The sequence below is a fragment of the Malurus melanocephalus genome, unplaced genomic scaffold (genome assembly GCF_030028575.1).
Source record: "Malurus melanocephalus ecotype Western Australia unplaced genomic scaffold, MMel_1.1 scaffold_131, whole genome shotgun sequence".
Taxonomy (NCBI): Eukaryota; Metazoa; Chordata; class Aves; order Passeriformes; family Maluridae; genus Malurus; species Malurus melanocephalus.
Genome location: NW_026623363.1, coordinates 904,804 through 931,707, shown reverse-complemented (window position 1 = coordinate 931,707; position 26,904 = coordinate 904,804). Strand labels below are relative to the sequence as shown.

The 26,904-nt window shown below is 42.8% G+C and overlaps 1 protein-coding gene across 1 annotated transcript in view; it reads left to right on the top strand.

The window, feature by feature from the left end:
- The window catches only part of ELOVL6 (ELOVL fatty acid elongase 6), a 74,757-nt gene that overhangs the window by 39,886 nt on the left and 7,967 nt on the right, over positions 1-26,904 (top strand). The window contains exon 2 of the mRNA XM_057370730.1: positions 9,230-9,361. Coding sequence (XP_057226713.1) covers positions 9,230-9,361 — 132 coding nt within the window. The remainder of the gene's footprint in view (positions 1-9,229; positions 9,362-26,904) is intronic.

Sequence of the window (26,904 nt, the reverse complement as noted above, 5' to 3'; positions counted from 1 at the left end):
AACCTGGATATTTGCCATAGTTTAGGAATGCTATGTCCCAATTAATTCCCACTAAAACCTGCACTCTGCTTGTTCACTCCCCTCTTGGCCACTCCGCTGCTGTAGTGGAGAATTGCAGGCACAAATGGTAAAGATCATGGGTTAAGGGAAATTTACTGGAAGCAGCAGTGAGATAAGAARATGAATGGTAACAGCAGCAATACTGATGAGAGGGCACAAGAAAGGGAGGATTCACACAGAAAACCCCAGCAGCAGGCAGTACTGGACAGCTCCCTCTACCACGCTCACTTGACCAAAAGGAACCCCTTCTCCCCAGGGAAACTCCCTTCCCCCCAACCTTGGCAYTGACTGTGTGGTGGTACAGAATAACCWCTGGGTCTGAGRCATGCCCCCTCCTGGCTACTGCAAAATTAACCCTGTCCTGACAGTATTCGAAATTATTATGCTTTTCAGGCATCTCATTAGTTTAGTTTCCTCCAGGATAATTTAATGTTTTCCAGCACTGAAGGAGTTATGCAGTGATGCTTTTTATAAGGTAATGAACAAGCCCTAGCTGTATGGTCTTATTTGTACATTACTTTTTGCTGTTCTAACATTGTGCTCTGTTCTGCAGGAAAATCTTGCATGTCTGTTTTGGCTGAGAAYGCTCTCAGGGAAATCAGAACAGTTTTTATTCGTTTGTGTTTTGCAGTCCACTGACAGTTGTAGCAACATCATTTTCTGAGGTCATGCTGCAGAAGGCTGGAAGGGAGCAATGTCTGCTGGAATGTCTTTTAGGGTGGATAGATGGAAAAATAACACACTGCTTGCAGTCCCTGCATTTTTCATGTTTCATTTTGAATTAATGCTTTTTTTTTTATACTTATATATTTTTTGAGATCCAGCAGACACTATTTCCAAGAATCTTTTCAAAGTGCCTTTGCAATGGTACAGAGACCTGAGCTTGGCACTGTGGTGCAGAGGCTTTTCACAGGTGTACAGGCAAARGCAGCTTCAATATTCTTATTGATCTTTTACTTAAGTTGGGTTTTGTGCTGCTTAATAAACAAATATCTATCTGCTAAGGTCTTTAAGAAAGCAGCACTTGTCTAATTAAAAAACATTAGTTAGTTATTAGTTTCTTCAGGGATCTTCCTGGATCTGAATGACTAAACTGACGTACTCCTTTAAGTGTAAAATTACTATGTCATAACTATTGACATTAATTTGATCAGACAAAACAGATCAAAGGGGTGAGGCAGTTTGGAGACCTGCTTAATATCATGCTATGTCTGTGTGACATACTCCCACTAGCATCTTCATTAACTGCTTTCAGGTGAGATGTGGAAACAAGGAAAATGACTTCAAGTGGGAAGGATGTAGGTTAGTAGTTCCCAAGTTCACTTGCAGTTGTGTTTACTAGCTCCAGGTTTTTACTGTGGAGGCCAGAGCTTTACATTTACGTTGATGAAATGAAAAGTGAAAGTTCTGTAGCTTTTCATCAGAACTGCAGTGCCTATGACCTACATTAGCTCCTCTGCTTTCTGCCATCTCTCCACCAACTGCCTRAAAGACTCAGCAAAGCCTGGAAAAACCTGTGAAGGGTCCAAGGGGAATTGGGACACCCTACTTTGTCACCTATTATAACTTCAAGTCTTTGTCTTCAGAACTAGACGTTGTCAGAGTGATATCAATGGATTTAGCAGAGGCTGCCAGTCAAGAAGGAGTTTTTCTGACTACACTGAGCATCTGTAAAGGTTCTTAACAGGGACAGGGACGGTCATCATGTTCCCAGTAGGTTCCTCGGGGCTAGATGCAATTCTCATCTCTGGYAGTGTCAGTCTTGGAGGGGTTGTGCAAAGACAGTTATTACATAYGATCAGTGCCAGTAGCAGTGAGGTCAGATGCCATCCCTGGGATGTGTCCCATCCTTGGGATGTRTGGTGGCACTGAGGATGGGGTGACGCAGGCGTTGACTCAGGCTGAACCGTGCCGCCTGGGATGCCAACTGGGTAGTAGGGTATGGTGTGGCTCTCCCCAGTAATCCAACCCATTGGGCTGCAACTTCCGCTGCTGCCTGTGCCAGGTGAAAACTCAGGGGTGGCTGTTTGTCAGGGCAAGCACACTCACCTGTTATCTCCCCTGGGTGGGTCCCCATTCAAAGCATAAGTGGAGGAAATCTGGGCAGAGCCAGAGATGGAGCTGATTTTCCTTCAGTGATAATTTTGGCAACTTGGTTTCAAAACCCAAAGTTTTGGAACTGGTTTTGGTTTTTTGTTTTCCCAAAGTGCTTTCTATTTGAGAGTTTCTTGTATCTTGTGACATTGCTTATATTGGGGATTGTAGCTTGTGAGTTTTTTACAGGTTTATTGTTTGTTCCTTCAAGCCTATATGAGGCTTATAAAGAACAGGAGACTATGCGTCAGAGCTGAGTTTGCCCCTTCTATCTGAAAATAAACCCCAAAATTGTTCCTGGATTTAACTTTGCTTCCTCRCCCTTATGCTTTTCTTACGTTTTCCCACTCACAGAGAAAGCAAGAGAAACTTGGTGCTGYTTTTGTCCCTAGCTGCACCCATTTWAAGTGTGTGGCTAATACYCTGTAACACATGTATTCTACAAACACGAGCATTACAAATTACTGGCAAACACTTCAGCAAAACAAATGCAACCACCAGGGTGGTACGCAGGACGTGAGCCACCTTCCCCCATGCCCCCACACTTCCGTGCCCTTGTTTCTCCTCTCTGTAATTTTAGGGCTGTTGGCTGCCTTGCCARCACAGGAGTGGTTTCCTGCCCCTGCCTGAATGCGGTGTGGGCAGAGGCTCAGGTGGGCACAGTCCCTAGCTTCCTTGGGACAGTGCTCGTGCCAGCTGGCTGGTGGTGAGCTGGGGCTATCCCCATGGACCAGAACGGGCTATGGATAGATATCCCACCAAAAAATAGTGGCTCTGCTCTTTGGAGCAGCTCTCACCCATCTGACTCTTACCTGGGCAGTGGGGGAGCTGCGTTTTAGGCTGCCCCTCAGCTCAGCCATTAGCACTCACGGAGCAAGAGTGCACAGGCAAGTCTGCCTCATCTTGCATCCTTTTCAGCAGCACTGTGCTCGGGACAGTTCCCACAGCAGTCCTCCTGGCAGCCTCCCAGCCCTGTGTAGCTTTCCTTCCCTTGCCTTAAGGAGCTGGGGCAGTGACAACAGAGTAGTCACATTAATTGAGTGATGCTCCCCAGAGAGAAGGCACATGGGAGGGAATAACAGTCCCCATCCCTTGGGTGTTCCCAGGGCCCTGACTCCTCTCCTCGTGCTCCCAGATGGAAGAGAGGTGCCTGGAGAGTTGCTCAGACCTGGGGGAAGCACAGACTTGCACATCCAACAGCACGAGGAGTCACGAGGAGTCTGAAAAGGCCTTTTGAGAGGCAGGGTTTAGAAATCAAGGGATCAGATGAYTGGTATAAGATACATCCCTGTTTGAGATAAGATACATCTCTGATAGTGTTTTACGTCAAAGACCATCATCAATGAATCACCTACACGCCTGTGTGACTGTCATCATTGCTGTGCTAAATRTAAATAAATATAAATTTATAAATGTCAAAAGGATATTGAGCAGTAGGAATAAACCCAACTGTGTTGGCACACATGTGTCAGACAGGTCTTCCTCTTCTGTGTGCCTTTCTTCATTATAAAGGCTGCTACGGTCAATGGGAAGCAGCTGCAGAAACTCAGATCTAAGCCAGGAGTACAGGTTATATTTTCATACACAGATCTGGCATATCCACACGTTGGATCTCTTCTTGCCAGTTCTGTCAAAATTGTATCAGTGAAGAGAGAGAAAGGTTTGCTTTGACAGTATTTCTGAGGTAGAAACATTGAGAGACTGAGAAGCGTTTTCACACCCTTTTTTATACAAAATGTGTGATTTTTAAATAAGCACCAGAGAGAAAGTAACTTYGCCAAGGCTACCAGCCATGCTGATYTGTGGACAGGGCTATGGTGTCTRATTCACATGGGTTAAGGTTAAAGCACTTTACTTAGACTCTCAAGTTAGCAGTTTCAATTATAAACATGAGTGATTGTGTTTATTTTCTGTTGAAAGCTGGGAGAAAGCGGTAGKAAAATCCCCTTATATTTCATGTAACCAAACATTCTTTAATGTCTTCTTTTCAATATTTTTTTTTATATCAATTTTTTTTTTATATCAATAAAATGGTGATGAAGAAGGCTGAAAGAAAAACATCAGGAGCCTGAAACTGCCTGTTTACTTTCCAGCAGCACTCTGCTCTGGCAACTGCAGTGGGTTTTTTTTAACCTTTTGTGCTCCCTTTACAGCATATGAAGAAGTGGTAGTGAATATAAAAATGAGCTTTGAATGGGCAAAATAAATATGTCTTGGTTTTAAAAGGCCTTAAAAATCCTATAGAATGTAGAAAGAGGGGTTTAACACTACTTTACCACTCCCAGACTCAATGCTGTTATGCAGATAATCCTGTGTTACATGATAAAAGATAGTTAAAGAATCTGTGATTTGGGCATTTCTATAAGGACTTTGCTTAATRATTAAGAAAAATCCTGTGGAAGCAGTCAATTTTATATCACTCACACACACACACACATATATATATCTATCTGTTTCAGTTTACTCATTAACATYAGAGAACTCTACAATAATGACTCAGTCTGCTATTTTCAGGAGAAAAAATGGCAACAGTGCATCTGGGCTTGAAACCACCTCCTTCAGCAGAACTGCAATCTTCAGGGCTATTTCACTTTGCATCAGAGACAGGGGGATGTCTCACGCTGCTGCACATGAGGCTCACCCTCAGGCTTCRGCCCCTTATTTTAGAATGCTGTGGTGATTCTTATATTTTCAGCATGTTATAAATAAGTGCTTCTGAGGGAGTCAGCATTTCTTATCCATTTGTTTACCATAGCTTTCCTSTCTGGATTATTTGCTGCCCCTTCCCAGTGCTGTGTTTTCCTGTCTGAGGCTTGGGTGGCTGATCTCTTCTTGTCGCTCTGTGGTCCCTGAGTGGGCTTTCCTGGCTGGGACTTCCTGGCTGGCAATGAGGAGAAGCTTTGTTCCTGTCTTCCTTTATCACCCTCAGTTTCTGCCTCCCTGTTCTCAGTTATAGTTTTCCTCTTTCCTGTCTCTGTTCCTCTGCCACAGGTGTGTCCATGGATGCAGGAAGCATCCTTCCAGGGCTTCCAAGGAGAAAGGACTGCCAGCCGCATTACCTTCCATGCTTCCCAGCTTCATGTCCATCTCATGACTGCCAGCTCCCCTCATTTGTTGCCACACTTACTGTTCATCCTTTCTCTTCTCTTTCTCCCATCATGTCTCCAGCTTCTTCCTGTCCCTTTGTCTCATGATACAGCCACCTCTGTGCTGCTGTCCTAGAAGATCTGTCTCACATCTTCAGCCTGTAGCCCCTCTTGTCTCCCTCTCTTGTCGTAAGGCTCTCCAGAAACCTATAAAGGGGGAAAGAGCTGGCAACTTTCATCAGAGGAACATGGAATTGTATTCAGTAGAGATAGTACTAAGTCCCTGAAGTCTGAAAATGTAGGAAGGTGGGAGACAACTGTGAGAAACAGAAATGTCAAAAAAATGTGGAGGATTTGGCAGCCTTGTCTTTGTGTCTACTGTGTTACCCTGCAGAACAGAATTGAAGACAAACAGATGAATGTGCTAGCGTTGAAGTTACTGCATGCAAGTCTGCTACTGAATTACTTTGAGGGATTTCATTTTTTCATTTCAAGGTTAATTTTTTTGTCATTGTTCTGCTCTATTTAGTTTCTCTTCAGGTAATAGTAATGAAAGGTACATTGCTCCAGAACAACTGCAAACCTCTGTCTTTCAAAATGCTTGTTCAATAGTTCTCTCCTTTGGCTAAAATCATAGCAGATCTGATTGAATGCTGTCAGATTGCCATTGCTTTGTGTCACTAGCCCAGGACCAGACTGTAGTCATGAACCTTTGGTAAAATCCATTATAAAAACACTGGTAGGAAACTGGTTAATAYCAGTCTAATGCAGTTAATCAGATTATCTTAAGAGTACATACCTCTGCAACCCCTTTGTAACTCTATCACCTGGCTTGCCCAGTTCCTTTAATCATTGTTAAAAAAGGGGAAAATTCAAAGTCYTTTGAGTGCAAAAAGTAGCAGGCATCAAAACAGTGATGATTTCAAAATCAGCCTAATCATTATTCAGTATTGTGCTTACCTCTGATGGGAGATAATGCTGCTGTGTCCCTCCTTGTCTGAAACTGCTTACAGCTGCTCTCTGCAGCTCACATCATAACGTGTGTGCAGTCAAATCTGGCTGTGTTTGCCACTGCTGATACAAGCTGCATACTCTGGGAGTACAATTTTAATCAATCATTGTAAATAATGCTGTACTTATTACAAAGCTCTAAAGTGACCTAAAATTTATCTGTTCTAATTAGTGTAATGTAACTATTAACCTCAATGAACTGATTTAACTTGTAAAATATAGTTTCAGTAATAAAAAGCAAAATGAAATTTTACTTGGTGTAAATGCATAGATTATCTGGCTCAGGAAGATGTGGAGACAAATATAGACCTGAACTGCTAACCCAGACTGTTGTTTTGGGTCTTTTTCTTGAACTGGAACTGAAGTTGAGCCATTACTTTGAAGTCTTGGCAGTGTTTGACCCAGAACTGAAGTGATTCCAGCTTGCCTTCCTGAAAAGTATCTAGCTCCTGCTCTTGAATCCTGCCATCCTCCTGCATAGCCTGTGCCGTGTTGGCAGCTGCCTGGCAGCACTGTGTCGCAGTCTTTTCCCCTCCACTGCTTGGGATGTCATCCTGCAGTGCTCTCAGTTGCTTTGGAGATCCATGCATGGATCAGTTCAAGTCAGACCTTTCCTGACTCTGGCACAGGGGACTCTCACTGCAGTGTGCTGAAGTGTGGGTTTGCAGCTCCCCTATGGTGTAGGGCTGCGGGGACCCTCCTGCAGATTGAGAGGACAGCGCTCCACAGGCCCTTTCCTTCCCTCACCCACTCCCAGGGTGGCCATGGGGCTTCACACTGCTGCTGCAAAGGCTGTGGAGGGAGGGAGGTGGGAATGCAGTCCAAACTCATGCTGAGAGCCTGCTTCTGTCTCCTAACCCATAAATCTTGTCTAAACAAGGTGGTTTGGTACGAGCAAGCTTGAGGTGGTTCATCCTTACCCAGACTGGTTARCAAATATTTACTGATCTCCAGTCGATCTAAACTGCAGTCATGCTATCAAATTGGTGATTCTGCCCCTTTCCTGACAACTGAAGTAGCAATCATGCTTTTTTTTCTGTATTATGATATGAGTAAGGGCAGAAGCTTTGTGGTTTTCAAAACCTGGCTGTGATAACCATTGCCATGTCGCATAGACCATCTCAGTGCACAGGGTGAGAGGGGATGGCTCTGTGGTGATCCCAGTCATCCTAGGTCTTTGGCCAGCACGGATGCTAAAGCTCACCCAGTGGACCACAGGCACTGGGCCCTCCCTTCTCAGAGCATCAGGTGGATTTTCATGCAGTTATCTGTGTTTTACAGCACAGAGCTGTACATACATCAGTAGAGGCAGGAAATGGCATGCTGCTGAATGCATACTGACATACCTCTGCCTCTTTGGAGTTAAGTTCTTACTTAACTTTCAAATGTATATAAAATTMATTTATCTTGATTGGAGGCTGCACGTGCTTTCTTTGTATTTCCAATCAGATGTGCTAGAGCTTTTCTTAGTTTTTCTGAACCTTCCAGGAAGACCCTTGTCCATCGAGGGTCTCGTGATCCATGACCAGCTGCCTTGAGGAGGCACGGGCATGTGCTGTGCTGTGCCATGCTGTGCTGTACCCATTACTTGACCCTCAGGACCGTGCTGTGCTGTACAGATTCCTTGCCATGGGGTACCTTCAGCTGGCCAGTCACAATGGAAAATCCTGGAGGGGGCATCTGTGTGGTACTAGTGGTGACACCATGGCACATACTTGTCTTTATCTTGAGGTGAAGCAACATGCTCTCATTTAAACATTCCATTGAAAATCCTGTGAAAACTCTGAAGGCCACGATGTGGGTGAGCCTCTGTGCCAGTGGGAAGCCTGGGCAGTGTGCCATGGGTGGCCTGGTCACAGGTCTGCCTGCCGCTCTTGACTCGGGATTCCAGTGTCAGAAGGAACTAAAGGTCTTTTAGTCTGCTGCTCTCTTTTCGGTGATGTGWATGAAGTTGTTACTTTTCTTGAGAGTATTTGTCATTCTCTTTTGGGGTACAATAAAAATGAGAACTTCCTGGTGCAAAACCATAGGCCGCCCTATATTTGTGAATGTGGTAATAAATTATGTAGAGAGAATTCTATTATTGAATAGATGCCCTTCCACTTAGGCCTCCATTAATGGTGTGCATCATTAGATCTACGTGTAATATTGTGCTGTGTGGGAAGGAATCCCAGGCTGAGTCTATTTTTGAACTCTAATGGTTGATTTACAATGAGTTATGGTAGCAGAGTTCAAATGTTTGGTGATTATTGCTGAGCTGGACTACTATCAGGCARTTTTAAAAATAAAACTTGCAATTTGAAGAGTATAATTGAAGTTCCTTGACAGAACCCTGCTTGACCTCTCAGCAAATGCACTGGATTTCCTGAAGCAGCACTCCCAGGCAGGATGATGCCACAGGGTGATGCCACCCAGCCTGGTCCTGCTGCTTAATGGGGCTATTGACCTCTCCTTGCTGGTTCTCTGCCTCTTGTGAGGCTCATTATGTGTGGTGCAGTGCACATGATCTTTAAGGATCTTCATGGTGGAAACAATGGGAAGCTAAATTACCATATAGGAAGGATCCTGCAGGAAACCAAAATTTTTATGAAAAGGATAAAGGAGGTGCAAGACATGATCAGCTGGTTTGAGTACCAGCCGTGTTTTGCTTGCAGAAGKGTGTCTGGGCTTTGCAGTATCTATTCTATTCCTCACAGAAGTTCAGTCTTCTGAAACTGGGAAAGAATGGGAGCCAAATTGTTCTCTCCTTTTCCAGAAGTTCCCCGGGGTCAGTTTTGCCTGCACCTGGCCCTGACTCTGTGCAGATATGTAGTTTCATATGGAAACCRTAAGCTCAGCTGGGATGCAGGAATGTCTCCAAAAACCTCCTTGAAAGAAGGAAGCGTACAAGCCCTTAGCAGTGATGTCCATGTGTGATTCTGCTGTGTATGTAATACTGATTAAACTCCTGACAGGTGTTTTCTGATTTTGTTTTGCAGGAAGAAATCATTCCTGTTTTCAGCTCTGTATGCTGCCTTTATATTTGGTGGTCGGCACCTAATGAACAAACGAGCAAAATTTGAACTGAGGAAGCCGCTAGTGCTCTGGTCTTTGAGCCTCGCTGTCTTCAGGTAGGCAGTTCTTCTCTTCTCCTGCCTTTGGCATCAACCCTGAGGAGGTTTGGGGTTCTTCACATATGAACAGCCCTGCTGGTGTGACAGCAGGCTCACACAGAAATGGCATTTCTTTGCTTCTGCTGTTCAGGGTTGTGTCCTGATCCACTCCTCACCATTGGAATGATCCCCTTTGACTTAGCAGATKRTAGAGCRTTTGAAGAGGGGAGAAATCAATAASCCTCTTGAAGAGCAAAGGTGAAAATTAAGGACATGAGAAAAGCGTTAATCATTGCAGTACATTTACCATGCAAGTTACAAATGGAAATAAACATATTAAGATGTTAGTATTGTTCTCACTTACTGGTAGCGTTATGTTTATATGGTGTGTATATATGGAATATTTAGTTAAGACTGATCTCCATTACAGTGAGGAAAACTAAAAGTCACTGCTTTCACGACAGGTAAATCAGGCCACTGTAATTGAAATCAGGAGCTGACTTCTGGTTATTCCATCAYAAATTGCTTGTGAGTGTAGCAAAAAGTGGCTCCACAGGGAAAGGCTGTTTTTTRGTGATGTACATCTCTTGGCTGTGTGTTGACTCCATATTGAGTATGGGRAATGTGATGTTCAGATTGCTGATAGTTGTTGAAGTCAGAAGTAAAATTCACCAACCTGAATTCCGCTTCGTCTGCTTAATAGGCTAATTTTAATGAGGCTGAAAATAAATGACTGAACAAGGAAATGCTTATAAAATTAGCCCTTACACAAACACATGAATTTTGGTACAAATTACTAGCAACAGTACACAGATGACCTGAGGATTATCCTTCTTCTCAGTGCCCTGTGAGATTTTTAGGTTGTAGCTCACTCAACAATATACAGATCATCCACAAACCATTATCAAACACTCGTACCTGTATCTTTCTAATATCAGTGTAATAATTACTGATTATATTAGTTCACAACTACATAAATCAGGTTTGCTTACTGAGCAGGTGTGAATGGTGCATTATTTTTCACAGAATGGGAATGTTTTTTGTTGAGAGACTGTACAGAGTGAAATAAAGCAGGAATTGAGAAGTTTGGCTTTTTTTCACGGCTTTTCCTTTTTTTCCCCCAAATTATATCACCTTGAAACTTTCCAAAAGTTTAATTTGGCTTGGTTTTAATAGCTCATCAACACACTAAAGAATTTCTCAGAGTGGACAAAACTTTCAGCAGTCTGGATAAGTTTGAGAGCAAGTTCTAACACTGTGAAAAATTGTGATTCTCATCTGATTGCACTTGATGCTGTACTTCTGACTGTGTGAGTCCAACCTCATTTTGCTTTAAGGTCCTGTAAGCAATTGTCATTGTTTATTCCAGAAGGTGCTGAATCTCAGCAGCTGTTGAATTGGTTCCTAGATGGCATTTTGTTTGTGGATCAGTTTGTAGAGTGGTTTGTAGCCAGCAGGATCCCAATTCCAACTGCACTTTCTCGTTGAATGTGGACACTGGGAACTAGCTGGCTTACACAAACATTTGTAGTTTAATTCCTGGTCTGAGAGATGGAAGCCTGATTTTGGAACTCTCCTTTGCATAAGATGTCTAGGGCGAATTTGAAAATCAAATCATTTTGAGATGTGGCTGACATTCACATTGTGGGGTTTTTATGCAATTTCATGAGCCAATTTCCTCCTAAATCGCAAGTGATCGATGCACTGATCAATAAACAACATGAATTTATACTGCAGTGCCTAGGTGGATTTTGAAAACAACACATTCATTACTTGCTAATTGGAGTTTCCCATCATAATCATACAAAATAGCTAACTCATGGCCAGCAKGAGCTGCTGAGTGATGCTGGGTGATATAAAAAATGTGGACTTCGTGTTTTGAAGCTGCAAGCTGCCAGTATGAATCTACCACAGAGCCCACCTCAGTGCAGGCACTCGAGGTGAGCTCTGCTTGCACACATGAGATGCATTGGCCAGAGGGGCACRGTTAAGAGAGGGAGGGACTCACAACTTCACAGTTTGCTCCCTCCAGACAGCACCATTCAAGGGTCAGTGTTCCCCAAGCACTGCAGAACTCACCCTTTCCTCTCTGTGTCAGGAAAAGAAACAGCAGAGAGTAGGGGATGTGTGTGAGATGTTTGGTCTGCACAGAAGCACTGTGCTTTTAACTGGCTGGATTTGCAGTGGGCATCAGTTGATTATAGGGAAGAGTGAAATAGGGAGGGGAGAAAAACAACTCAGAATGTTTGCAGTAAGACAGAGCATGAAACTTTTGTAGCTTCCACAGCAGTATGCAATCCCATACAAAACTCCTTGACTTCTTGCCTGGAAAACAGGGGAAATGACAAAGAATTCATTAAAACCTGAGATGAAGACTTCTTTAAAAAGTGTTCACTGGAACATCCATTACCTGGTGCTTCAGCACTGCTGCCATTTCTGGGGCTGTTGGTCACAGCCTTGCTGGCTCTCAGCAAGCAGCACTCGAATGCTGTAAACTTTCCAAGTAACTTACATTTGGTTTCTTTCTGGCTCCTGTCATAACCMGGTGTTGCATTTATGTATGCTTGGTCTGAAAGGCATTCCTGCTTCCTCTGAAAGTCAATTCAGATAAATTTAGAGGACTGTAGACTTAGTATGGATCCAGAAAAATGCTCCTTAAATTTTAAAAGACTTCCTCTTTGGCTTTCTGGGATGCTAAAATGCTATGACTTTTACAATACCTTGCAGAAATTGTAGGTAACATATTTATCCACCATGAGTGGTTGTACTGAGGAAGAAAAACCTTCCTGGAGAGCTCTCAGTACTCKGTCTCAAGGTCAGTGTGAGGCTTCTTTCTGGACTCCTTGTTTATCTCCCTTTTAGCACCTCTACTTCTTTACCTGCCTCACATATCCTCAGAAATAGTAACACTTAGCAGAGGCTGAAAAGATGTGTTTTGGGCTTTAAAAGAAAAGGAAATTGCCTGCCAGGCAATCACATGGTCCTTTTTCAGAATGTATCCTGTGTGCCTCACTCTTGCCAAGATCATTTAAATGTGGTAGCTGCTACAGTAGGAAACCTGCCACGCTTATAAATAAACAAAACAACTACACCACCCTGCTGAGCTTGCTGAGCATTCAGGAGCCTGGTCAAGAGCAAGTTTTGTGTCAACACTGGCAGCCGGCAGGATTTCTGAGAAAAAAAAAAAAAAAAAAAAGCAGCTTTATTATTTCCCTTTGAAAGCATTGACTAGTTTTGAACATTTTGTCTCTGAAAACTTCAGTAGAAGCAATGACAGTAAATCTTGCTTTTCACTTGGAAACCTCTGTGAAAACATGATCTCCTGACATCTTTTGCTGAGAAATCAGTTTGAGACACTGGGGTTGCTGGGTTGGTTTGATTTTTTGGTCCCTAGCAGCTTTGTTGACTTGTTTCAGGCATTGACAATTTTATCTTCTAAAATGTTTTCAGTCTTTTGTTCTGTTTCAGTTTGTTTTCTACACKTTAATTGTGTTTACCCAGCCAGGTTATGTACTGAGGTCATTTGGGGAGTCCTGTGTTGCTCTAATAGGAACCTGCTGTTAGGGAGCTACACAAAAGGTCTTCCTTCATCCCATAAAACCCCAAGGAAACCACTGCTGTTTCACCTATATAATCAAAATGACAGGCAGTCCTGAATTCCTGAATACATCTTGGGGTTTAAAATCTGCAAAACGCATCAAACCTGAATTGCCGGWTTTATATTCATGACACTTTGAACATAAAGTTGGGGCTATTCATTGAATGTTTTACTTGGAGTTTATCAAAAACGTCATGCTGGCATCTGTAGAAATCAGCAAAGCTGAAGCCAGGACTCACAGAAGGATATGAAGTCATTAATTCATGTTTTCATTACATCTCAGATGGATTTTTATAATTCCTTTCATAGGAAAGGCCATGGAGTCTGTGTTTGATGGGTAGCATTTCTGTCAAGGAGTTTAAAYGTGGTGTGATCTCCTTGTCCTCACAGAGTTCAGCAGCCTGGCACTGTTCTCCTCTGCTCTGCATCCTTAAGCAGCTGGCAGCAGAAGTTTYAGGGTCAAGGATCTAACTAATAATAGTAAAAGGTTGCCTTCCCTGGGGAGCGCTGTCACATCAATACAGGAGGCAAAGAAGCTGGAATATCTAACGTGATGCAGTCGTTTGTAGGCAGAGGCCTAAGCTTGACCGTGGCTGGTGGGTGCAGTGAGAGGAGGAATATCTCTTCATCTGGCCAAGCCACACCACTATAATGCTTTTATCATCTCCTGAGATCTCTTAGATTCTAATCCAAACCCAGCTGTGCTTWGTAGCAGTGGAGGAAATGACTTGGTGTCAATACAGGGTTTCCAAATGTTTTTCTTCCTGGTAGGCACTTTCTCTCTTGTAGATGTGGTATGAAATGCAGCTTAAAGGTCTCTAGCTGCTTGCCAAAAGCTATCTAGAGCTCAAGAGTGAAGTATTCCCACAACAACAGGTCTTATATTTGAAAGACAAACCCAAAAAGACTCACAAAAATAGATGCCTCACTTTCACTCTGTGGCACTGTTTTTTGCTGATTTGCTCCTGGAAGCACAGCAGCAGATGTGGAGGGGTTTGCWCTTGTTCCACAGAAGGCTCCTGACAAGGTAGTCCGAGACACATCTTAATGTGAAGAGCTCAGTTCTCAGCTGAATGAACATAAAAGTCTAAAAAGAACATTAAAAAAAGATTTCAGTTGCTTGGATTTGTGACTCTGAAGTACCATTTCTAGTTATCATGCTTATAAGTAGGAAAATCGATGAAAGATAATTGAGATTTATGTCCCATCGCAAGAGCTGCTATTCACAGATACTTGCCACCGAGATTTAAACACAACTTAATTTCCTATGTTGCTGAGCAACCCATCAAAATCTTAAAATACTCTGAAATTTTATAAGGTCCTGACAGTACATTCAAAGAGAAAATTAATTACTGAAAAGAGGAATGTTTGCCAAATAACATTAAAATTAATAAGCAATATTGCAGGTGAATAATATCTCCTATAAATTTTAAAGCAAATTAACTCAAAGTGAAACATTCCCTATATTTGTAAAGCATTAATGCATTTTCTCAGAACATTTATCATAACCCAAATCAGTAAAAGGCTTAATATACACCTACTTAACAGTCTATTTCTATAAGATCATATTCATCTTTCCATACTTACCTGATTTTCTTACGTAACAGATAAAGAAACATTTTTTTAATTACCATTTTGGAGCGAAGTTAAATGTTGGGTGAACAGTAGAAATTCAGAATGATTGGAGAGAAGACAAAAATCCCTTGGATGAGATTTAAGAGTTTAAGAAGAAAAGTTTCTTTTCCTTAAGTTATTGTAATTCCAGTAGGAAAATACAGTGTTATGTAGAGTGAATTCATACAGGGCAAAACAAATGCTGACTGACATTAAAAAATAGTGTAGAGGTGATAAAAATATATAGACTAAGAGCAATAAGGTACTTTCAAGAAGATTTATCTCCAATATCTGCATTATTTATTCTAACTATCCTTATTCCCAGGATTGTAACTGATGCCATGTGACAAAATGCTGTGCCCATCTTCTTCTAAAATCTCACCCCTTCATTCAGTCTGTTGTTACTCCTTTGGACTCCTGTGTCCATCAAAGTAATTTTGAATGTRAGCTGGTTTTACTGTTTTTATCTACTCAGGCCTAATTAAAAATAAACCAAGGACTCACTGTGAGACCTGGCTGATTCTGCTTTACAGGAGATATGGATAGGACTGTCTAAAAATTATTATGAAAATCTCTTTTCTCMGTGCTAAGCTGGGCCTCCTTTCTTTTAAAGCTTTTCTTTTTCTTTGACTTAGCTTGCCTGTCTTTATGCTGGAAAATGAATAACTTAGCAAAGTGAGTTCAATACGTTATTTGGAAAGATGTGCTCATTTTGCCCCTGTTCCTTCCCCTCTCTCACAGTTAATGAGTGTGTGTGACACTCAGTGTGTCACCTTGAACCCAGCCAATGCAGCCCTCGCAGGTCACCGCTCAGCATGAATGGTGCCCAAAGCAGCACCCCAGGCAGTGAAACTTTGCCTCTCAGTTTTATRCAGGGAGCAGACTGAAATGTGTATTTGAGGAATAAAGAGCATGTCTGGTGGCTTAAGCAGGGAACTGTACTAGAGAGAAAGTAGATAATTAACTCAAAAGGAATCAAACCTCCCTTCTCTCCCCTTGTGGTGGCACTTGTGTATTTTACKCAKCCTCAGTACTTGTTTGTGAGCATGKTAAAAGGGCCTCCTCCAKGAAGAAACCRTGGGGAACTGATATCTCCATGTATTTTCTGAGTAAGGCCCCGACACCTTGTGCTGGTTGGGAATACTGAGAGGTGTTAACTCTCCTGACCTGTCAAATCCAGTGCTTCGTCTGCGGCAGAGCTGTTAATAAACACGGCCAGAGCCGGCCGCGCTCGCACGCAGGGCTTGGCTTCAGCAGAGTCACTGCTTGTCACAAGTTTAGATTCTTCTAAACAAATGTGTCCCCTCATGCCTGTACCATTCAGCATCGTCCGCCTGCGTTGCTGAATAAAAAAAAAAAATAAATTATTTGCCAGCTGTAGGCAAATCCCTGAGATGTGAACTTCTGTAGGTGCTTGCAGGAGTATTGAGTTATGTCCACTGAGGACAGAGTGAAAAAGAAGATCAGTGGCTCTTCGATACTGGATTTAAGGAGTATTAAATTTATGGATCTRAGCTGCTCATTACAGTTGTATTATAACTTTTAGCTTCTTTAAGCCTCCTTTATTCTGTCAAACGCCGGTGTTTCCCTCTGACTTAGACTTCTCTATCTTTGTTATCTGCCAGTCTTACAGCTTTACTGATGGCTGGATTCATTGGTTGGTTTGATTCTTTGCTCAGTCTTTTACTTTATTACAGTTTGGCTTTTTTTGAATAGGATAGTTTCAAGCTTCTGAATACATACGTTTCAGTGCTGTACATAGCAGTTACTCCTCCAACCTCATACGTTTGATCCTGTAAGCAACATTAATTTATCCTGCAGAACTGGATAATTCCACTTYTTTGGATTATCATGTAAATCACTGTAGTACTACACTTAATCTAAGATTGCCTTGAGATGGTGTTCRATACTGAGAATAATTTCAGAGGCAAGTGCAAATGCCCCTGACACACTCGTTACAGATTGCCTAACAGGTACACTGTGCTTRTGAATCCTCATGGGCTACTTTTGAAATCCTCATATGAATTGCTTCATTCCTATGAGATTTTGCACTAAACACARAGCTTAAGTTGTAAATTGATTTTTTTTGTTGTTGTTTTTTTTTTTGTTTTGTTTTTGTTTTGTTTTTAATTGTTTAGCCACAGTGCAAATTTGCTGAAATAAATAGCTAAGAACTAGGAAATGTTTCTTGAAAGAAAAATATTTCATTGAATATGCAGGCTTCACAGGGTGCCAAGAAATTTCAGCTACAACAAAAGTCCAATTATTTTTTAGTGGTGGAAGAATGAGTTACTGCTTGAGAAGTAACAGCTTTCATCAAGAGATATTGTTCCTGCAAGTTCCTACCTTCCATGCACCAGATCATAAGGAAGCAACGTCAGATAGCAGCACATGGAAGCGAGTAAGATCAAATGATAGGTGATTATTATTGATTAGCTCGTAACTGACTCTTTGGAAGCCAGAGGAGATACAGGGATGCGTGGGTAGAGCTGGAAAATTATTTTTCATATGCTGTAAGAAAACAGCCACGTGTTTTTCAGCAGCCTGCGGTCACAAGGGTGTCCCTGTAAGCAGCCTGTGCTRTTCTCTGGTGTTCCTGGGGTGATGATTGAGTGCAGCTGCCCTTCAGCCTGACCAYTGCCCCCTGCATATCTCTGCCAACACCCAGCGGGCCTTGTGTAGCTGCTGAGTACTCTGGGTAAGGCTCTCCGTGCAAGTAAAACTCTTTTTCTTTCACCAATTATCATCCACTCTGTTGCACTGGTAGGCATCTAGACCCAGCTTTTTTTTTTCCTACTATTCTCTGTAACCAGTGCAAGTTCATCCACCAGGTCACAAAAACTTTGCTTGATTGATTATTTTTTTTTTTTTTTGTACTCTGCTCCCAGGATTGTCTGAATGTAGGTGTTCTGAATCATAAGGAAGGCAGRACTGGGGGATCAAATTGCCTTTCCTGGAGAGGTAATTCAGGCTCTGTGAGATACTGGAAGGCAGTAGCTGTGGTAGATTGATTTTTATCCACACATACAAATAAGCCTCACGAGTAGTAGTTGCAGCAATTGGCAGAATTGTTGAGTTTGCCACTTGAGCAAGGGAGAATCAGATGGATTTTCCTCTGCTGTGCTGTTAATGTGATTAAAATCTCCAGATGACAGTGTCCATTGATCCGGTGCCCTGCAGAGATGTCACTGTTTGGGTATGCTTAATGAGGTCCCTGGGGAGGGAAAGAAATAAGTTAGGTCTGGCTTTCCTTCCAGTTTTGTCAATAAAAAGGACAAAGAAATTATTTGGGGAGCCAGGTGAGTTATGACTAAGAAATCTGCCAACAAGAGGGAAGGGCTGAAGGGAGTGGCCCCACACTGAGGGATTTATTGCCAAGGAGGAYAAGAAAGGCTGATGCAAGAGGCGCAGTATCTGCCCTCTCTTGGAAACCACAGAGCGAGCCATCGCTTTAAYAGAYCTCATTACCCTCCCCAAAATTTATMACATGGGATCCTAACACCACCCAGGCATGTATGCATGTGCTTATGGGTCTGTAAGGCTGCACAAGTGATGTATTATTTCTTAGAGCCATGTAAAATATTTGCACAATTTCTAAATCAGTCTGAGCTGGCCTGACTTCAGGTTTTGGTCCCGACTGAAATGATTTGCATTGAAAAGCTTTCTGGAAAGGCATCTGGGTCAGTACAGTAGACAGGTCTGAAAAGCAAGGCTTCAGTTGTGGGGGTCTTGTTTGGAAATGGAAGGGGAATTGTCTCAGATTTGCTTTGGGATTTCRACAGGACTGAGCCCAAACTTCGAAGTATGCATGAATTCATGCAAAGAAAAGTCTTCTGCCMAAAAGAGTGATAATAGCTGCAAAGATCAGCACAAGTTGTGCTTGCACACATGGTACCGAGAGCCTCATTATAAAACTTCCAGTAATGCTAGCCAGCAGGTTTTAGGATAAGCGAGCACCATACCGAAAAAAAAGTGTTATTCCTCATTTCCCCTATTCCTACCTTTTTTAATTTCAACATTACTGTGGCTTGGACTGCACCCTGAATGAGTCTCCTTCACCTTCAAGGAAGGTAAAGGAGGACTGTGTGCATGAACTGCAAGATCCATTTGTTTTCCTTCCCAGTTAGGAAATGGTCAGGAGGAGAGGCTGARGAGCAGCTGGCAGCAAAGCATCAGAAGAAAGGTTTTACTGGTGGGGCTTGTTAAATTCTTGGTGTTCTCATGCTCTTGCATTTGTGTATGTTTTGGAGGGACCCATTTTTGTTTCTCAGAGTAGTGGATGATAGAGATGGAATCTGTAATATACAGAATGGTACCACTGGTACAGTTTCTGCTGCATTCTCGACTGTAGCCTGTGTATTTCCGAGCTTTTGAGTCAGTCCTGAGATTTTCTGTCACCCTGTGAAGGAGTTTCTTTGAAACAAGGTCCAGCAGAGATGCCAGCCGGTGTCTTAAATGCATTTTCATTGGCTTCCTGGAGCAGAGTAGCTGCTCAGAGCACTGTGCCACATTTTGAACTACAACGCCAAGGCTGGCTGGAAAGGCTCCTGCYTTCCTCAGTCTTTGTTCTGCCCACTATGAATGAGAGCACTGAAATCACGTCATTAAAATGAAAGAGTGGAGGAGAGACTGTTTTAGYTGCATCATTCACCAGTCCAGGTAAATGGCATGGCCATGGAACCAGCCAGAGCAGTATATGGGGTGGGCAGCAGGGCACYGGGGGCAGCAGCCTGCTTGTGGGATGGGTGGTGGGGTGGGATAGCTCCAGCATGGGAGGGCCAGCAGAGCTCACTGTGGGATGGATGCATGGATACAGGAGCTCAGAGCAGGGAAGTGCCACACAGAATGCCCATTGCTCGTATTTCACATGCACCTCCCCAAAGAAAGTGAACATTTTCAAATGGTGCATTCCCTCTCCTCTCTCAGCTGGAGAGGTAAAATTGCAAGTGGGAACAAAGGGATTAGTCATTACAAGCTTTTAGGCAGTTTAGGAAGTTAAAGGCATTTTCTAGTCTGAAACATTTGTGAAAATTGTGCTCTTAATTACAATTACATTTTGTAGATACCTTGCAGCCTTTCAGACACATGGGCTGAAGAGGATGAGTTCTGTGTTCTTTTTGAAGAATGAGATTAACATAAGTGCTCTTAAATGACTGTTCTCTTAATTTTTGAAAAAGGGCTTTTAAAGATCTTCGGTTATCATAGGAAGAAAGTATATAATGGAACCAAGATGCTTTTTCTGTAATTTTTTCTTTCTTCTGCTATTGTAAGAGAAGAAATAATGGCCCCAAATAACTATCTATAGGTTAGGCTTTGGAGGACACAGGCATGAGGGACTTACTGTGCTTTCAGTCATCTGCTAGCAGCTGAACTGTAGTAACTGAGCACACGGTTGTCTAAACACAGTTAACAAGGGGTAAAATAYGGTGGCAAAAACCTCCTTCTTTGCTTTTACAGTTTTGCACTAAACTTGCTAAATATAGAATGAGTATGTTAATAGTTACTATAATTCATCAGCACCAGAGGGAACTTGGTAACATTTTTTCACATCTGTGCCCAAAATTATGTTTCTTAAAGGAAAATGTGAGAAAATTATAGCCTGTGTGATTTTTTTTCCCCCCAGTGAAATGCAAACAGTATAGAGCAGAAAGCTTACGTGCTCAGTAATGTTATGATAGTCCTACTACATCCCGAACGTACAAAAAGAAGCATTGCAGTTCTCTGAAAGAATGACTTTGAAATAATCAGATTTTTTCATTTTACAGTGAGAGTTTAGGGTTCTGGTTTTGTCCATGGTTGATTCACTGGTTATGTCTTCAGGCTTTTCCTTCATAGACTTGGCTGCATAGAAGCCTTTTAAAATAGATTTTCCACAGAATCCGTAGCTGCTGAATAGGATTACAACTGCATTTTTGTAGTTTTGTCAATTGAAGGCATACATAAACGAGAATAGGAGCTTTTAAGCATATTGGCATTGAATTTTCCACCTCACTTTTGTATCTGCTCATGGCACAAGGCGTTAGGCACTCCATCATAGATTCCAATCTCTACCTGATTTTATTCTGGAGTTGACTGGTGCAAAACAAYGACAATAGTTAGAACAACTGCAAAGCTTCCATGAGGTTGAAAATGCAAGTATTTTCTTTTATGGTTAGGGTAAGTTGCTGCAGTCTGGTCCTGTGCAAAGYCAGGAGGTGTGACAGTGGGGAGGAGGTAGAAGCACGGATGCTCTTGAGACTCTCTCTGTCGGTTCACATTCTCTGTCACTGTGTCGGGCCAAATCCACRCTGGTGTTTGCTTGACATATCCAGGGCAAACAGAAGGAGAGCAAGGGTCTGACTGCATCTGTGGAAGGCACATCTGGTGTTCTGGCTAGGTGAGAAAGTTTTCAGCTGGTGGAGTTTCTAGTACAGCACAGCTTTGTAAACTTGAACTGTACGTCTCTGCAAATCACTCTGTGTTTTTAGATCTTGGAAGTGTGCCACCAAAATACCAAAATGTAAGGGCAATGAAGTGTTGTTAAGAGGCGTACTAATAGCTTTCGTGTCTATAAACTATTKGTCTTGGAATATATAGGTGTACCTTAGGTAATTAAGATGAAGGACTTGGAACTTGAAGGTTTAGAGAGCAACTTTAAAAAGTGGAGTAAAAGTCTGTAGTAGGTCAAAGGACTCTGAAGAAAATTCCTCTTACTGGAGTGTGTTTACTGTTACTTCAACCATACTGTTTTCATTGCTACAGAGTGAGGTCAGACCTCTTTCTGCTTACATCAAACAGACCTCATGGGTAGGGCACTGAACCAGAGCTCACAGATTCACAGAATATTSTGAGTTGGAAGGGACCCACAAAGATCATCGAGTCAAATTCTTAAGTTAATGGCCCACAGTGGGATTGAACCCACTGCCTTGGACTCATGAAGTTGCACATGAGTTCTTACTGCAACCAGGACACAGACTTTTGACAGGGCAATTAAATTTCAGTTAGCTCCACCTCGCTGTCTTCGAAATGGGTCTTATGCTTAACCACCTTAGAAGTCTGTCACATGAGTAAAGGCCATAAAGTTCTGTGAAGTATTCACAAATACTGTGTTAAGGGCCTTGGMGATGCCAACAAAGACAGAAGTCTGAAGGAAGTTACCTGAATAGACCCCCAACTTATAAACAGCTTTGTAGTTAGCAGTGCTTCWCACAGGATTGTCTGATTTAAAGCAGTTGCTGGCCTGAATCTTATTGAGGTGTTGGTAACTCGGGGACAGCCCAAGCTGGACATGGTAGGTCTTGGCTGTTGGAAAGCAGAGAGGACCAAGATTTGGGTATGGCAGAGGAAAGTCTGCTCTGTGGAGAGAATGGTCATGTCCTTTTTATCTAAAGTGGATTCAGTGATGAGACAGAGCCTTCTGGGGAGGTACCTGGATCGGTTCTTGGAGGTAAAACAGAGAAGTGATTTACAAGACTCTTAAAACAACACTCTTTCTGCAGGAACAGGTCTCCCTCTCGGTCACTAACTTTGGCATTGTTTGAAAGCACTTTGGAAATGTTGAAAGATGATGAAGCAATAGCCTAATTACACTAATTTTCTTTACTATTTCTTATAAAAATAACAGTTGGGCTGAGTTHATCAGCTGTAATTTGAACAAGTGTCTCTCTAGGATATCAAAGTAACTCACTGTTAAGAAGTCTTGTCTTTTAAATGCTTACAAATCGCCTGAAAAATACTAYGTTTAGAGTTAGGAGTGACCAAATCCATAGTCAGTACTATTATTCTTCAAAGTTTTTTTATCATTTAGGTGAGTGCCATATCGCTGTGTATCTTTCACTGACCAAGAGACTGATTAATTTAATTTGGAAAGTTAAACCCTCTTCCACAAACCTAGCAAAATATTTTAATRACTAGGTGCAGACTTACAAAGCAGGTTCTTCTAGTCAGATACTAACACAAATTAATATTTCATAGAGGTTCCCCTTGTGTCACATTGACCATTTAGGATGTTGGGTGCCAGATCCTTTTCCAGGCTGCTTTTTTGTGAGTTTAGAGGACTTGTACTGCAATGACTTAACCACAGATCTCATGAACTCCGTGAAATCAAAATAAGAGCCTTTAATTCCMATGTAGGTCACTGAATAGCAGCTGAATGACAGCTTTTAGTCATTGGTCACATTTCGTTTGTATTTAATGATCAGCTTCTCACCGTACAGTGCAAATACCATGATTTTGCAATCAAAGACAAGTTCTAAAGAAACCAAATAGTTTCTACACCTGTTTAAATGCAAGAACATCCAGGATTATTTTCATAGGCATAATTGGTTCTACCTCTCTTTTGGAAGATTTGTTCCATCTGGAGTATCCAACTTTTTTATTTTTTTTTAATACTGTACCATCCCATATTGCATACTGCACAGTGAAGTTGGTGCTGCTCCTCCCTTCCCCCTGCAGAGCTGGCCAGATACATGTGGAAAAAAATCACAAGAAGACTTAAGAGGTGATGCATTTTAAAAAGAAGTTGAGGAACAGCTGCAATGAAATCTAACCAACCCACAAACACCCAAGAGCAGCTTGGGTATCAGAAAGCAGATTAAAACAATTGCAATTTCTGGTGGGTTCTGCTGCTCCTTTGATATCCTGTAAACATGTGCCCATGGATGCAAAAGTTTAAGGAAACCTAATTAGCCAGGAAACGTATTTCTCACTTGCCTTTTGCTTCAGTGCACTGGAAGGTTGATTCAGTGCACTGAAGGTTTTTCACCAGTTCCCTCCTGGTGGAAAAAGGAATGCTGCCTCTGTCAGACAGGCTCTTAAGGAGGCTGCTCTCATGGTCTCAATGCATTTCCCAGCCTCAAAACAGTCTAGCAAGTCTGCCCACAAAAGGTTTTAGAGCAGCAGGCTTTGAATAAGCACCCAGGCACCAGTAAAAGTCAGGAGGCTGTTGTATTTTGCATGTGTTCTGTTGCTGGGCTAAGCACAGAAATGCTCTGCTGCCCCTTTTGGCAGTAACTGCTGTCTCCAGGTGTGCTCTGCTGCTCAGACCTGACAGACTGAGGGTTTGCTGTACATCCCACTCTCCTGGGAATTAGCAGCACAACTTTCCTCTTTCCTGAGGACGCTGGGATTTAAATCAGAAGGGCACAGAAAGGTCATATTATTATGTTAAGAGATAACTCTTCAGCGGCAGAAGRGAAACTTGGAATGATGGCCAAAGTACTGCTGCTGAACAGAACAGGAAGGTGAACATCATTTGATTTGTTGTGARGGAAGGTGTAGGAAGCTCCACATTCTTCACCTGCTGCCCTTGAAACATTTCTTTTGAATTCAGAGTGCTCTCTCTGTAAATATTTCACATGATAAAATGAAAAAAAAAAGGAAGTCAACAAACAGCTAAAGAACCTGCTTCCCCTTTTTTCTTGCTGCTATGGTAGAAGCATGCTGCAGTCAGTGTGGTCACCTCAGCTGCTTTCCCAGGACCACTGTCTGCTCAATGTGGCTTTCACAGAGGAGGATGTTGTGCTTTTTGCCACAGCTTTGTGCTCCCAGGGCACAGACTCACCTGCCAGGACTCCTGTGAGTCACGAYGTAATCAGGTTGGGGCAGAATTAATATTTCTTCTCTTTTCCAGCTGGGCCCCAGGCTGGGAGCAGGAGCTGGACCCGTGGGAGCTGTGTCTGGGTGGCCAGCTGGCTCGCTGCTGGACTAGCCCAGCACACCCTCAGGACAGYGTAGTCCAACAGCTCAGAGCCTGGTTGAACCAGCTGAGTGCCAGTGGTTTGAGCTGTTGAACAGCCTGTGAGGCTGGGAAAGGAGGGTTCTGCTTGAAGTGCCAACAGCCCTTAATTTAGTGCAGCATGGCTGGGTCTTGTTTGCGGGCTCCCTGCTGCTCTCTGCTGGTGCTGGGCACGGGGGATGGCATGCTCTCGGAAAGACTCCACTACCCATCTCCAGCTCGTAGATAACGTACTTTTCAYTCATCCATAGCCATCATCAAGACTTCTATCCCCTACAATGCCATCTTTATTTAGTTCTTCATATGCATATTGCATGGTTTCTTTGGTTACATTTTTTTTAAGATGGAAACCAGAGCAGAGACTTTGTGCTCTGTGATTATCCCTTAGGATATGTTGATATTCTGTGCTGAACTTTTAAATCTGTTTTTATTTGGAAGTCACATTCCCTGCTCTGCAGTGTTCATCCTGGACTGGGATGTCCAGAGGTGTCAGGAGCCAAGTGCAGGGATGGGTCTCCATAGAAAGCAGCCCCAGCAAAAATGGGCAAAAAAAAAATGGTCAGTGACCTCTGCTGTGAGGAGGAGCTGAGCCTGCTGCAATGGCAGCTGGGGTTGGACTGAAGGCTTAAGGTACCTGCTGCTCACTAGGGCTTTTGGGAAACCAATACTTCACTCCCTCCTGAAGTGAGTGAGGCAAATAGGATGGAGACAGCGAAAACCAGCAATAGGCTTGAGACATTAAAGCCTGCATTGTCTTCCCACCAGCCAGCTCTCCAGCCCTCAGTTTCCCTCTTCCTTAATTCTGTGCCTAACCCATACATGGGATGTGTTTTGAGGCCCTCTGAGTATTGAATTTCTGTGGGCAGATTTTGGAAAGGAGGACCTTTCCTGATCCCCCTCCTTGCCTYGCCACTGGGGAAGAGGAGGTAGAGAATTCAGGATAAAGGGAAGCCAAGGAAGAAGGGAAGATGGGGCGGTGTTTTTAATATTTAGCTTTTGTTTCTCATCACTATACCCTAATTTGATTTGTAATAAAGCCATTTCCCCAAGTTGACTCTGTTTTGCCCATGATGGTAACAGGTGAGTGATCTCTCTGTGCCTCTGTTCCAACCCAGGAGCYTTTTGACATATTTTCTCCCTCCTGTTCAGTTGTGGAGGGGGCTGATAGAGCAGMTTTCCTGGGCACCTGGTGTGCAGCCAGGGYCAGCCCACTAACCCATYTGAAAACAAGTYTGAGAGGGAAAAATATTAGTTTGTATTTTACTCATGGATGTATTGTGATCATACTATGGACCAGTAAAATATCAATTGGGCATTTGTTAACCTACCAGACAGGTCACTGCCTGAAGGGAGGAGAATGTAGGACATTTTGAGCCTGAATAGATGAGAAAGCTGCATTAGATAGTGCAGTTTGTTTCTGAKCAGTCTCTCGAGTTGGAAAAGACTRTAATTGTACAGTAATTCACTGCTACCTTATTTCTGAAATCCCTGCAGATGATTCCCACCAGACAGACTGCTTTGGTAAGCAGTTCATTTCAATATCTCACAAAAGCTACAGCAGAGAGCAGGGCGAGGACAGAATGAAGCAGAAGTGATTTACTGACTAAGCAGTGTCATCACTCTGCTGCACATCATGTCTTTGCAAGACAGAAATCTGTTGGTTGATTTTACCTTACAGAACAAACAAGATTAAGTGGCAGAGGCACAAAGAGCAGTCCTAGCTCCCTGGCTCCAAGGCACATTTGCAGGCATGCATTAGATCCCTTTGAGTCTCAGGTGGCATGTACTTGTTGGCAGGGTGGTGTTTTGGCATGCARCACCTCTCCTAAGCAGCTACCTGCTCATGGTGCCTGTCTGGGTAATTGAATCAGTTCCTTCCAGCTTGCTGTCCTTCTTATTCATAAAGCCTTCCGTCGTGAATTACATGAAAGTGTAACTTGGTTTCTGCTGATAAARAATACAGATCAGTCTGACTCACAGCATGTAGAGCTGGAACTGAAGTCAATTCTAGAGTCATGGAACTAGAGGAAACCACCATCCTGTGGAATTGTAGAAAAGTATGTGAGTGTGATTCAGTGTGTGTGTGCACTCCAAGGACAGCTCTGCAGTAGCTGCGTAGCAGAAAGACAGAAAGAGTTACATCAATATAATCTCAGAGACTGCAAAGGGACACTCTAATCCCCACCAGGCACAGACTCTTTGGCTCTGTTATCAGTCTAGATTAGATCCCTGGGTGTCCCTACTCAATCACAATTAGATCATTGTTTGCCTGTTGCTCCAACAAGTGTTCTTCACATTTGTGTTTGTGTTCATGGCACGAAATTCTCTTTGGTTTAAAAACTTTAGTAACAATTTTTTAGAAAAGGAATACAGCTTCTTTATAGGKAAAGGCATATTTCTTCCAGCTATTTGATTTCATAATTTAAAGTTTCCTTCCTCCCCCCCAACTTTAATGTCAGCACTGAGATACTTGCTAATGGGAGAGCCAGTGTATCATTAGGTATTCTGCCTGATCCTCCTCCACCCAGTTTTGCAACCACCCAAACCATAGGAGCAGGCAACAGCATGCCCTGGCTAGCCTGAGGAGTTCACTGCCTCAGGAAGTGATCAGATCACATCTCTGTCAGGATCTCC